This window comes from Mustela nivalis (genome assembly GCF_964662115.1).
Source record: "Mustela nivalis genome assembly, chromosome: 8".
NCBI classification, from domain to species: Eukaryota; Metazoa; Chordata; class Mammalia; order Carnivora; family Mustelidae; genus Mustela; species Mustela nivalis.
This window is the reverse complement of record NC_139027.1, coordinates 49,509,284-49,522,577: the sequence shown is the minus strand read 5'-3', so window position 1 is coordinate 49,522,577 and position 13,294 is coordinate 49,509,284. Positions and strand designations below refer to the sequence as shown.

General features: G+C 53.4%; 1 protein-coding gene across 2 annotated transcripts; it reads right to left on the bottom strand.

Moving 5' to 3' along the window:
• Window positions 1-1,558: 1,558 nt before the first annotated feature.
• Window positions 1,559-11,579, bottom strand: BOLA3 (bolA family member 3). 2 transcript variants are annotated; one of them, XM_082743946.1, is made up of 4 exons: window positions 11,428-11,579; window positions 9,045-9,165; window positions 6,793-6,881; window positions 1,559-1,803 (listed from the first exon to the last, which is right to left on the bottom strand). In XM_082743946.1, the coding sequence occupies exons 1-4, from the start codon at window positions 11,479-11,481 to the stop codon at window positions 1,738-1,740; spliced, it is 330 nt and encodes a 109-aa protein (XP_082600072.1). In that variant the 5' UTR covers window positions 11,482-11,579; the 3' UTR covers window positions 1,559-1,737. The 2 variants fall into 2 exon arrangements, with proteins under 2 accessions (XP_082600072.1, XP_082600073.1); XM_082743947.1 differs by lacking the exon at window positions 6,793-6,881 and having other exon boundaries at window positions 11,428-11,557.
• Window positions 11,580-13,294: the final 1,715 nt, after the last annotated feature.

Genomic DNA, 13,294 nt, shown 5'->3' with positions numbered 1-13,294 from the left:
AGGCCTCAGGGCCTTTTATGACGTGGTCTCTGAAGCAGCCCTTTGTCCTTTCTACTGGATTCGGTTCTTTAGAAGCAGAGGACTATGTCCAGCCCACTCTCCGGACAAGTAGGCTCTACAAGAATAACCAACATGTGTCTAATTCTGTGATCTCTCTGTCCTTGCTGACTGCTACCTTCTCCTGGCCCCTGGGACTCCATTCTTCAGTGTTTCCTCACTACACCACCTAAAAGCTGTCCTCTGGGGCGCTCTCTCGGTGGTGTCTCTGATCCTCTGTTCTGTTTTATCCTGGCTTCTCTGCTCTTACACAACTCGGTGAATCTGTTCCATGTGAAAGGCAGCTCCGCCTTGGCAGGCCACCAATCCCACCCCCATGCTATGGAGATGGAGAGTATTTTTAAACCCCAAAATGGGGGCATGGTGTATGAACAGCACATTTAAAATTTGTGCTGCTCTGAAACTCAGGCCCAAGGTTCTTTTAACCACATACTTTCATGACTTAGGGAGGTACTAGGGATCTCCAGAAATGATGGTGACCACTGGTTTCCCTGGAGAGCAGCTCCACGAAAGACAAAGGAGACATCTGAGGAAGGAGCAGATGGTCAACCTGTCATCACCACGGTGACTGGGGTACTGAGGACTGAGAGTGGCTGTGGACACGGCCTCAGAAAGCAGTCCAGGAGGGAAGCAGATGTTGGGGGGTAAGAGCCCCACTGTGAGGGGCAGGTGAACCCCTCAGGGCTCCTCGGTTGCAAGCAACAGACACTGACCAGACTGACATGAACAATAAAGAATTTAGTGGAAGCACATGGAACAATCACAAAATTTCTGGGAAGGTTGGTGAACCAGCTTCTGAAATTGGGCAGGAACAGGAAGGCTCTGTCACTAGAGCCCCCAGATCATGCCGCAGACCCATACACCGTGACCGCCACCACGGAGTGCAAAGACAGCAGCCTGTGACACTGACTCCGTCATTGTCAGTAGCCAGAACGCTGGACCTGCAAGCCATGGAGGCTCCCTTGTGGCTCGCTTGCTCCACATTCAAAGTCCAGATCCATCTGACGGGTGAGTCTAGACCACTGACTTGCGCCCATAGGCAAGGGAGCTGGGAAACCAGACCTTTCTTGCTTCTGCTGTGGGAGATAGGCTGCACCTCCCTCCGAGATGCGGAGGGTGGGGGATCTTCAAACAGGAGAAAGACCTTGATCCTGACATCCCAGACTCCTCAGGGTCCACTTCAGGGAGTGGAAACTGAAGGTCTAAGACCATTCTTGTAAGAAGTTTGGAGGGGGAGGAAAAGATAGGCATTCAACCAAGGGAACAGCCAAACCCAAGGATATTTTTTTTTCTCTTCTTTTGGGCAAGATTAAGGGGCCTTAATAGCAGTTTCCTAGAGGAGAAGAACCAAGAAAATGCCTTGACATGACAAAAGGAGCTAGCACTCCTGTCCACAGGTACGGCAGCAGGACACGACTCTCCAAGGACGAGAGACCTTGGGACAAAGGACAATGCCTCTGAAACAGACAAGCAAGATGCATCACCAATGACTCTTCAAAGGTTTCGGTTGTCTGTTGCCTTTAATTAAACTCTAAATAGAGAACATATTCTTCTATGATTATAAAACAGAAATGTCTATGAATAAAATAGATAACTTTTTGGCAAATGCCTAGGAAAGGATGGTGTCAGCCAAGTTCATCCAAGGCATTGAGCAGCAGCATCTACGCGGCCCAGGCATGGTCAGTGTTTGGGGACGGAGGTAAATATCCGCAATCCGTGCATCCCTTTGATCTCTTCTTTCAGCGCCTAAGCAAGGAGGAGAGCATCACTATTTTGCACTTGACACTGAGCAGTTTCTATGAGTATCTGTATACAACTGTCTCCATGAGAGGCCCTGCCTGTGCTCTGTCTAGGCAGTTTTGCCTTTTTTTTTTTTTTTAAGAAAATAGTTTTTTTAAGTTAATGTCTAAGGAGGCTCAAAAATCTAAAGTTATAGAAAGGCATGCAGTGAGGTTTCCCCCCGACACCTGCCCTCCACCACCCTCCATTCCCACCTCTGTCCCCAAATGAAAGAAGTGGCGTCAGTTTCTTGTGTGTCTTTGCAATGATTACAAAATGCATGTTTAAGCTAATATGAATACATATCCACCCCGCTACCTTTTAATAACACACATGGCAGCATGTCAGATACGTTGGTCTACACTTCCCCTTCTCCACTAGCCACCGGAGATCTTAACTGTGTACTGCTGCTGGGCCTATCAATTTGCCAGGGGTATGGGTAGCCATGTGCCTCTGGCCCAACCTGATTGGTCCAGGCGTGACACATGACCCAAACTGGGCCAATCAGAACCTCTGCTGGGATTTTTCCGTGTGGAGCCTTGTCTGTTGGGTCACTACCCTTGAACAATGCTGGGGGCCGTGTTCTCCAGCAAACAGAGAAAGCCCATCTCTAGTAGGAGAAAATGAGGCCAACACTCAGAAGCCAAAAGCTCAGAGAGGGGGAGAGAGAGAACATGAAAAAGAACAAGCAAAAGAACTTGCTTAAGACCCTGAAGCTAGATATGCCACAAAACTAGGTAATTTAATTACATGAGCCAGCTAATTCCCTTTGTTTGCTTTTGCTACCTTGCAACAACAACAAAAATTCCTAACACATGTAGATAGGTTTATAGGGCGAAGGATCCTTAGAGACAGACACTCCAGTCCTATCCATTTCTTTGATAAAAAAAAAAAAAAGAAACAGAATCTACCCCCTCATTTACACTCAGCAAGAGAGGAACAGAATTAGGATGAGAAGCTGATGTTCTGGCCACTCTTCATTCCCCTGGGGCTCCTGTCCAGCCCTGATGCCAGGAGCTGCCGTGTGCTGGGCACCTCTCCCTATTCACCTGCAACCCCCTCAACTCTGCAGACAACAGAAATGCCCTGGGAAAGAAGCCTCATGTCATGGTGGGGGGGCGCGGGGAACGGGACGGGTAAAGGAACACAGCTCTCCCGGCCACAAGCTCTCTGATTTCTGCAGGCACAGAATGTCCCCTAAAGGCTGTCCCCATGCCTGTGTTTGGGCTGTTGCCAGGGCCACAATCCTTAAAGCCTCCTTGGCTAGGTGTGGGCCCAGCCACCCTTTACTAGGAAGGCCTTGATCCCCTCATGCCTTGTGTACTTAGCCCTCCCAGTGCCTTCTTCTAGCTCTCATGCAGACTTCCAAGGTCACCCAGGTCACAGTATCTCCCATCTACAGAGGGCCTTAAAGGTCATGTGGGTCACTTCACAGTTGAGGTCCTGGTAGGGAAGTGACTTAGTCACAGGCCCACAATTTATAAGATGCCGTCTGGGTAAACATTTCTCAGCGCCTGCTATTGTGCTGGGGTCACAGGTGCAAAAGGCATGGGAAAAGGATGAAAAAGATAAAGGGAAATAATACAAGGGCACAGAAAATGGACATGGTGGACAGGTGCTGCTGGACCCTGAGGCCATGAGCGCTGCTGTGGGTGTTCATGGGAGGGGGTGAGCCTGCCTTGGCTATTCGTGGAGCGGGGCAGCTGGGAGTGGGACGGGCAGAGAGGCCAAGCACCAAGCCCGGGAGGGAAGGCTGGGAACCTGTCACAATTCATGGGGAGGAGGCCTGGCTGTGAGTCAGGAGCAGGCAGCGAGAGACGGAGGCAGGCCACAGAGAGGAGAGTGGGTCTGGACTCCCTGGGCCATCAGGGCACCACTGCAGGGCACTGGGGTGGGCGGGAGGCACGGGCGGAGGCACCCTCCAGGTGCCTCCAGGTGAAGAGGCAACAGACAGCAAAGAGGCCAGAGCAGGGAAGAGGACTGGTACTGCCTGAATGCCTTCCATATACATCACGAGGCTGGGCACGTGTGGCCAACACATCCTGCGATCTCTGCACACTGAGGCTTCAGTCCTGCTGTGAAGAAGACAGCCAAGAAGGAGCCAGCTTCCTCCAACACAAAAGGGAACTCAGTGCTCACTTCCCTCCCTGTGGCTGTTACCCAGCGTGGGAATAGGATGGATGGCAACCCTGGGGCCTGGCCCAAAGTCAAAACCAGTGACTATTCCCAAAGAGAAGGCTGATGAACCCCGGGAGCTGAAAGAGGCCAGGCTACGCATCCACAGGGTCCCCGAGGAGAGGCACGTTCCTGCTGAGGGTGGAGCAGGTGTGAGTCGTGACAGCGGGGATGCCCTGTCCCTGGGGAATCAGGCAGCGACTGTCTGACAGTAGTGGATTCCAGTAACAGATGGACCAGGTGGCCTTTTCAGGACCTTTGGGGCCTGAAAGTCTCGTTCTATTAGGGTGACTAAGCAAGATCAATGAGGAAAGCTTCACCCCAGCCCAGGGCCACCGGGACCCCGCCCGACAGCCTGGGCATCCAGAGTGACCAATCATCATCCTCCCAAAGCTGCTGACTCAGCACCCACGGAGCAGAAGCCGGGCTGTGGAGTCTGCTCCTCTCTCCTTCACTCCATTGCTAGGCTAGCCTCCTCCTCCATGACAGCCCCTGGGAACCATGATTCCCACTACCTCAAACAGGCGGGCAGCAAACTCCGGGTCCAGCTCAGCCCCGCTGCAGGCCAAATGACTTGCTCTTAAAGATTTTGCCTTCTGTTGTTCCCCATGGACTCCCCCATGGCCAACACCTGCAAATGCAACCCTTGGAAAAGGCCCAGGAGTGCACAAATCCCTTGAGGCATGTGTACCGGAGCCCTAGCAGCTTGCTGTGGCTAATGAGGGCCCCCGCCTAGGGTCAGGCTCTGGCTCAGCAGGCACCTGGCTGTGGATCCACATGGCCTGCCTGTGGGGCTCGCAATGGTGGCCGGCAGCACTTGGGGGTGCCAAGTGTGGCTGCTGGGGTGCCGCGGGTGACAAGAGCACTAGGGCTAGCAGGGGCCTTCTCTGAAACGGGAGCGCGTGCAGCCACCAAACATTTCTGTTTAACCAAACATTTCTGTGTAACCACACCAGGCCAACTCTCCTTACTGTCTGCAAACGCTCCACAAAGACCGGTTGCGCTCTTTTAGGGGCCAGCGGCCAGGTGTGGGGACACAGAGTGGACAGAACAGACCTAGGGCTGGCCCATGTGAGCTCGGCTTCCTAGGGCCCTGCCAGTCAGCACACAGGGTGCCGGGGGAAGTCCAAGTGCTGCAGGGGTCCAGAGGAGCCCTGAGCCCACAATGATGAGGGGACATTGCCCCCAACCCAGAGAATGGCTGCGTCCCCCTGACATGGCGCAGACTCCACGCAATGCTATGGACAAGGATGACAATGGTGATGGCCGCTGACGTTTACGAAGGGCTACGAGCTGTCAGTGTTTGCAGTGACACACGTGTGCTCTACCACTAATCTGCAAAACAGCCTTTTGAGGCAAGTACTATTTCTCTCCCTGGTGACAGATTAGGAAATGGAACAAGGGTGGTTTAGTAAGCTCAAGGTCACAAAGCTAAAAAGCAGCACAGCCCACATGTGTAGTGCAGGCAGACAGACTCCAGAACCTACATCTGCAACCTCCTGCAAGGGCAGCCCCAGCCCAGGGGATGGGCTCAAATTCACAGCGCCCCTAGCGGCCCAGGCACACCAGGCAGCCAGGGGAGTTCTGAGGACAAAACCCAAAGTCCTACTGGTTGGGGATGATTTGGGCCCGTCAGGGCCTCTCTGTGTTGCCTGCGCTCCCACCCCTGAGATCAAACGGGACTAGAAGCACTTGGGGGGAGCATAGTAGCCCTCCTACCCCAGACGCCCCAGCTGGTCCACAGCACACCATATGGCCGTAGGTGCCCACATGCACGTGAAAGACTGGGCTCCGTGAGGAAGTCAAAGATGGATCCAAAAGGGAACAGCCCACAGAGGGATGATGGGGCCAAGGGACAGTTAGCAGGGACATAAGTATCTAGGATGAGAGGCAGAGAATGCTGGAGGAGGGCGGGGACATCCAGTCCCTGCCAGGCGGGTGGCGGGGGCAGCATTTTGAGCTGGATGCCGGAGAGGAAGGGCACCCAGGCAGGAGGGCTGATCTGGGCAAAGGTCCAGAGCCACAGACAGAACAACGGGCAGGGGCCAAGGGAGGCTTCGTTCGGAGAAGTGTGGGGAAAGGCCTGGAACAGCAGTCTGGGACATCTGAACTAGAGACACAAGGGGCCACAGAGGGAGTCTCATGACCAGAGCTGTGCTGGACAAAAATGAAACTAGCTAGCTCCCAATGTGCAAGACAGAATAATGTCAGACACACCTGCGGTGGGGGGTGACTTTGCAGATACAGGCCAGGGGCCCAGCCTGGTAAAAATTCCAAGTAAAATAAGCACAGATCATTGAATAAACTGGACCTTAGTCTGGTTAAATCTGATGATCCAGACCCCCAATATCCTGTCCCTGGGTCTGGGGCAGGTAGAGCAATTCTCAATCATGCTGTGCCTCAATTTACACATCTGTAAAGGAGTCCAAAGGGACGCTAAAAAAAAAAAAAAAAAATCTTCAAATCTACAAAAATATCTGTTTTTTAGTACCTGTATGTTTACAAATATATACAGTAGACATTGGTAGCATTATACAAAGAAATAAAGAAGGAAATGCAAAATAACTATTGGGTGGCTTGTTTTCAATTCTGAATAAAATTCCCATTTGCCCACAGTCTGATTCCAGATAAGTTCCACATTGTATTTTTCTCAGGTCTTGAATGCTGCCTGCATGAGCCTTATTCTTTCCTCAGGCTGACAGTTAAATATCATCCCCGCTCGTCAGGCTCTTTCAGGACACAGGGTACCAATGGCAACAGAGCCGTGTTGCTTCTACTGACCTGATTTACCATCTGGTGCTGCTGGACAATTCTCTTCTCCTTAAATTCTTCTGACTCGATCCGGATTTCATACATCGCCCCACAGCCTCCTGAAATAAACATGACTCAAAGTGTTTCAATTATTAGCTTACGGCAGCCACCGTCCCATATGTCCTCAAAGTACGGTATGATCCAAAGAAGGTCTAAATATTCTTATTCAGCACAAAGTTGCTAACATGGTGAGAAAAACCTCACGGCTGACGACTGGACCACATGCTCCCCACAGGGCCACCTTGGTCCAAAATGTGCTCTTCCTTTTGCAAGCCAGATGCACTCACCCAGGATTATGCCTGCGGGGCACGGAAGAGACAGCACAGAGCATGGAAGGCCTAGGAAATGTCAGTTTGCCTTGTGTTTTTGTTGACAGGCCAAGAAACCCCATGGAAGAGGGATGGAGAGGCCGAATTTCCTTGTTCAGCCTTCCAAAGGAGTGGCAATCAGTCTTTTTTTTTTTTTTTTTTTTTTTTTTACGATTTTTAAGTTTATTTATTTGACAGACAGAGATCACAAGTAGGCAGAGAGGCAGGCAGAGAGGAGGAGGAAGCAGGCTCCCTGCTGAGCAGAGAGCCCGATTCGGAGCTCGATCCCAGGACCACCGAGTGAGTGACCTAGGCACCCTGGCAATCAGTCTTTTTAAAAATGCAAAAACACACTAAAGTTTGTTTTGAAAAAAACCTGTATAATACTAACGCAAAGAAAAGACAGGAATGGAAGCAGGAGAAAGGGACACAGCAGGACGGTAGAGGTCACAGACATGGTGACCATGGAGCTGCATAGGTCTCTCTCTCTCTTTTTAAAGATTTACTTATTTGACAGAAAGAGAGAGAGAGCACAAGCAGGGGGAGCAGCACTGGGAGAGGAAGAAGCAGGCTCCCTGCTAAGCTGGGAGCCCGACATGGGGCTCGATCCCAGGATCCTAAGGTCAGGACCTGAGCCAAAGGCAGATGCTTCACCAACTGCACCACCCAGGCGCCCCTGCACGGGCTCTCTTTAGGCCCTCCTGGTCTGTGAGCAGCCTCAAGGGTATCATCCTGGGCTTCCATGGGGCGGGAATAGATTTCTGGTAGAGCTGTCAAGGCAGACCCTGTGGTGGACACATCCACCTGCACCCACATGGCTGGGGAGCTCATGCCGATGACCAATGAAGTATGCTGTTCTAGCATGAACCAATGTGGGCAAGAGACCACATGTCCCCTGTGCTCGGAGCACCCAGCCAGTTTGTGAGAAGTGCAAGTTACTCATCAGGCTTTATGCATACCAGGAATAGGAGCTTTGCTTAACCAAGCTTCCTGGCCTTGATTCCCTTTCCACACTCCATCCAGGGTGAGGCAGACCCAGACCAAAGGTCAAGTTCCAGCTCTGCCTGACCCAGGCCTGGGGCAGGTGTAGGACTAGGAAGGTTAAGACCTCAGAGCTGGGACATCACAGAGGGGGCTCTCCTGACCTCCCGTAACAACGGGTCTTTGGATTGATGAATTTGTCTGTAGTTTCCCATAAAAACTACTTTCTAAACTTTCTCCCAGTGCTTGCAGAGGTTAGGTTCTCAGAGAAGCAGTGAGCCCTCATGGCAATGCAGGATGCCAAAGATACATGTGCACGCCCACCTAACTGTCCCTGCTGAGCTGTTCCACACATGTGACTGGACAAAGGTCCTGTCCTCCTGGCCTGTGGGTGCAGAACTCACCTCCCCAGCACAGGGACTGAGGACAGAGTCTGCCTGTGTCCCCCTGTGTCCTGGTGCTGGTTCTAGTTCTGCCACCTCCTCCCTGGGAGGGCCTGGGCAGGTTCTCTGGCCTTTCTGGGCTCGGCTCCTCGTGAGGAAATTAAGGAAGTTATTTTCAAAAGGATAAAATCCTTCTGAGGTCTGCTCCAGCTCACCTTCCAGAAAAATGTGGAGAAAGTAAAGTAATGTTCATCTTCAAATCAAATTAAAGACTGTGGACCTGAGCCCCAGGGTGACTGAGAGGGACCTCATCCGACCCAGGCGAGGCTAACAGCCACAAGTCCTCCCAGCCGGGCCTTATCCCCACACACAGTTTCCCTCTGACGCTTTCACGTCCCCACCTCCACGCCATCAGCTGGGAGAGGCTGAATTCCATCTGTCCAAAAGTCTCACGTATTGAGAAGCCGCTGATGGTGAGTGTGCTCTGCCCAGCCCCCTGCCCCTTGCTGAGGGCAAAATCCCTGTGGAAAAAAGGACAGAAAAACCTTACCTGAAATGTCAGTGACTTTGATAGCTGTAGCTCCAGGAAACTTTTCTTTGAGTATTTGGGTCACTTTGAGCTCCCCCTCAGTTTGCGAGGCAAACATCCGCCGGGCACAGTGAAGAGGAAGCTGCGAGAGAACAGAAAAGAGTCATCGCTCAGCAAGACGATGGCACCCCCCAGGCCAGGCCACGGTGCAGGCCTACCCGCCACTGCCCTGCCAGCCAGGGCCCAGGCCCCCCAGCAGCTTGGCCATGGGCTCCATCCCAGGCACTGTGTGACATCGCATGCCCACTGACGCTCCCTAAGACCCAGAATAAGCTTTTTGGGGAGTTAGTGGAGGTAGAGAGTGGAACTGTAAATTATACTTTGGCTCCAGACACAAGGCAACTCAACAGATCTTTGAATCCCTCATGATAACACTGTGAGAGAGACACCATCATGATGTCAGTTTTGGAGGCGAAGACACGGGGGGACTAAAGCAAAGGCTAAGGTTAGGTTCACTGGTGAGATGGGGAGCCAGAGCCTGGGCAACCTGCCTCAGACATGCCTCCCAGGGTAGCGTGCCACCGACTACACACTGCTGAAACCAGACGCCACCTGTGTTTTAGGCCTGATTCACATTCCACACCCTCCAGCGGGATGTGGCCTTGTGACCTACTGCTCAGTAAGCCAGCTACACTCTGTGACATGTACCAATTCTTACTGGAGAGAAGTAGCAGAATTCTACTAAATTACCTGAAGGAGAAATATTTTTATTTACCATTGGTAACAAGACTCCCTCTGCCCCCAGTAGGGACCATAGGGAGCCAGTGCTTCTGAGGGGGACGTCTCCAACCTTATGGGATGAGGAACAAAAAACCAGATCTGCAGCCCTTTGACTGGGCTAAGCACATGCTGAAAGGGAGACTGACAAGAGAGCTTGGCAGGCCTTGAATGTCCAGCTAAAGATTTTGGAGTTTATTAGGCCTCTTGGTGCCAAAGTCACCTGCACAAAACAGTGCCTTTTGAAGTTAGCCCAGATGAGAGGTGTTATTACAAACTGAGTACACAGGGACTGGAGGGGATGGCAGGTGGGATGCAGGAGTGCTGTTCATCTGTGCTGGTGCTGAACGTACCACCCCTTCAGCCTTTAGTCCCACTTGTCCTCACGCCGTTCCTGAAGGCCTAGAGCAGGGTCCTGTGGTAGAAACTGTCAAAGCACCTTCTTCTTTTTTAAGTAGGCTCCACACCCAGTGTGGAGCCCAACGCAGGGCTTGAACTCACCACCCTGAGTTCAAGAAACGAGCTGAAACCAAGAGTTGGACACCTGACCAAGCCACCTGTGCTCCCTGAAGCACCTTCTTTAAAATGATCTGTGCACTGGCTCTTTCACCAGCTGGTTTCAAAGGCCAAGACTGACTCTACCCTGTTACTGCAGCCTTCCAAAGCTGGGCCGGGACAGGCCCTCCGGGAGACTTGGGTGATGGATGGCTGAACAAACGAACAAATGAACAAGCAGAACGACCACAGCACGCAGGGCATGACTGCTCGCACCTGCAAAGAAGTCGCCGTTCCAGCAGGCAGCTGAAAGGCAGGTCAGAAAAATGGTCTGGAGTGAGACGGAGGGACAGAAACTTGATGTTGTGGGCCTAAGACTGGGCTGGAGGAGGGGGAAAGATGGAGCCTCTTCTGAGGACAGAGCCTTGGAGGGACAAGGGCAGAGGGTAACCAGGTGGTAGGCAGAAGCAGTAATCGCTAAGGGCTGAGGGGACTTGACATTACTGATTCCTTGGGAGGTCTTTCCTCCGTTTAGCTGATCTGCAGGCAGCGGCCTTTACACGAGCAATGTACTGACAAAATCCCTAGAACCCCGACTGTCCGCGCGGAGAGTCACCCCCTCTTCATACTTCGCGGAGGCAGGGAGGAGAGAAAGTTCGGAGAGCGCGTGGCGAGTGCCCTCTGCTGGGCTTTTAGTCAGGGCTTGTGGGGCTTGGAGAGGGTTAAGGTCCCAGAGGCTGGGAAGACTTGCCCAAAGCCCAGACCCTCGCACTCTCCGGCAGGCACGCCAGGACTGCGAGCTGGGGCTGCCGGGTCTCCGGCTGGGTGCGTCCACATCGCTCTCTCCGCGCCCGCCGGATCACAACGGTTTCCGTGTCTGTTCCCCTCGCCCCCCACCTCCACCGGCTCAGGGAGCTCCGCCAGCGCGCGCCAGAGCCTGACACTTCTCGGAGCCCCGCCGCCCGGGCCCACGGAAGGACCCAACCCACGAGGAATGAATGAGAGACGGGAAGGGGAGGGCGCCAGGCCCGGCGCCGCGCTCTCCGCGAGCCCGTCCTCCAGCCTCGACCGGCCCCGCGGCCCCTCCGCAGCTCCCGCCCGGGAACCACAGCCCGGCCCCGCCCGCGCTCACCCCGCGTATTCCGCGGAGCAGCGGCGCCACCACGGCCGGGCTCCACACCGCCATGCCCGGCCGACGCGGCCCGGCGCCCGAGGTCGCCGCGTCCCGTGAGAGGCGCGGAGCCGGGGACCGGAAGCCGTCGTCGCCGCGGGCGAGGCCGCCCCCTGCCGCCCGGAGGTCGCGAGCTGCCCGGCTGCAGCTCCCCGCCGGTCCTCGCTCCGGGGGGCGCCTCCTCGGAACTTGCTGCTCCGCCAGCTCGCGCGTCTGCCCCGCCCGGTCCGCGCCGAGCTCCGCCAGCCTCCAGGGGTCGTTCCACCGGGGGACTTGCCTCTTCTTGCCCAGCCGGGGGACGCCCGGGGTTCTCGGCCCTCCGATCCGAGTTGCCCACAGGCCAATGCCCCTCTCGCCCTAGGAAGGCCATCTCCCTTCCCATCCCCACCGCCGGCAACCTGGCTTCCAAACTGGGGAGTGTGGGTTTCTCCCTCCAGAACAGGGGGGCCGTGGAGGGACTTAAAGCAGGGGAGTCGTTTTCAGATTTGCGTTTTAGAAAGATCGTGCGAAGAGGAGGGACTTGTAGGGGGCCTGACACTGGAGATGAGGACAGAACTTCTGGCGCTGCCGCGATGGTCCGGGTGAGATGTGAGGTCTCAGCGACAGCTGGAACACTAGGGATGGAGGAGTGGCTCTGGATACTTGGGAGGGGAAGGGAACGGAGTGACTGGACTGGGCGGCGAGGCTGAGGAAGGTGTCTGGTGTGGACAGTGCGATGGGTGGAGGAGGGCGAGGTTTGTCGTGAAAGGGGCCAACAAACTCGGTTAGGGTTTTGCCCGAGTTTAAGGTGCCTGCAGAGAAGCAGAGCCGCAGACGGTAGAGTCCTGAGAATGTAGTGGAAGCTGCCGGCTCGAGGACAGGTACGATTATCCAGCAAGCCTGCCCCACCTCTGATTCACACACACCTCAAGGCCTCATGCCCTTTCTCTCTCAGGCTGTATATTTTGGCAGTCTGGTAAGCCCTGCAGACTTCCCCAGTTCTCACTATTGCATTCCGGCCTGTGCCGTCACCATGTTCAGTATGTTCGTCCACACGTGGGACAGGCCTACAGTTGCCCTTATAGTGATCACCTAGATATATGCTTATTCATTCCAGTACTGAGTGACTTCTGTTTTGGGTCTCATAATTTCTCCTTTGGATTACTCTAGTAACCTCTCTCACATTTTTTTGCTTCGTTCCTTAAAACATCATGGTCGGTGGGATTAGGGATAATTTGCTAACTTTTCATTTTTCTTCTCAGGAGTAATTAAAACTACCAAAAATATTTCACCCATTGTGTAGTAGTGAACCACCTTTGGCTCCTCATACCACCAAGGTTCAGAGGAGGTCGACCTCTCCTCCCCTGAGAGTGGTCACATGACCCAGGTCATGGCCCAGCAGGCACCGATTGGTTTGGGTTGGTCAATGATCTGAGCCGACCCAGTGAGAATTACTCTAGAGACTCCTCTGGCACTCCGGAAGATAAATGGTCCTTTGCCACCGGCTGCCATCTTTGTAATCATGTGCGCAGCACCCGTTTAGAAATGAAGTAGATCCAGAAGTTGTTGGGAGACAGATGCTGGACACTGTAGGGTGCCAGAAATAAGCACTGAAGTCATTTTAGTTGGTTAGTGTGTTTGTTACTTGTAAGACACCCACGTTAAACTCACTGATTTGTATTGGACGAATTCCTCTTTTGGTGAAAATCAATAGTTTTTCTTATCTTCAACCTTTCTCTTCTTCCTAATTTCATGATGGTTTACATTATTATTGTTATTTTGGACAGTCTGCCCGAGTATCCTCCCCTTCCCATCTCCACATTGCTGTCAGAGCTATCTGAAGTGAAAA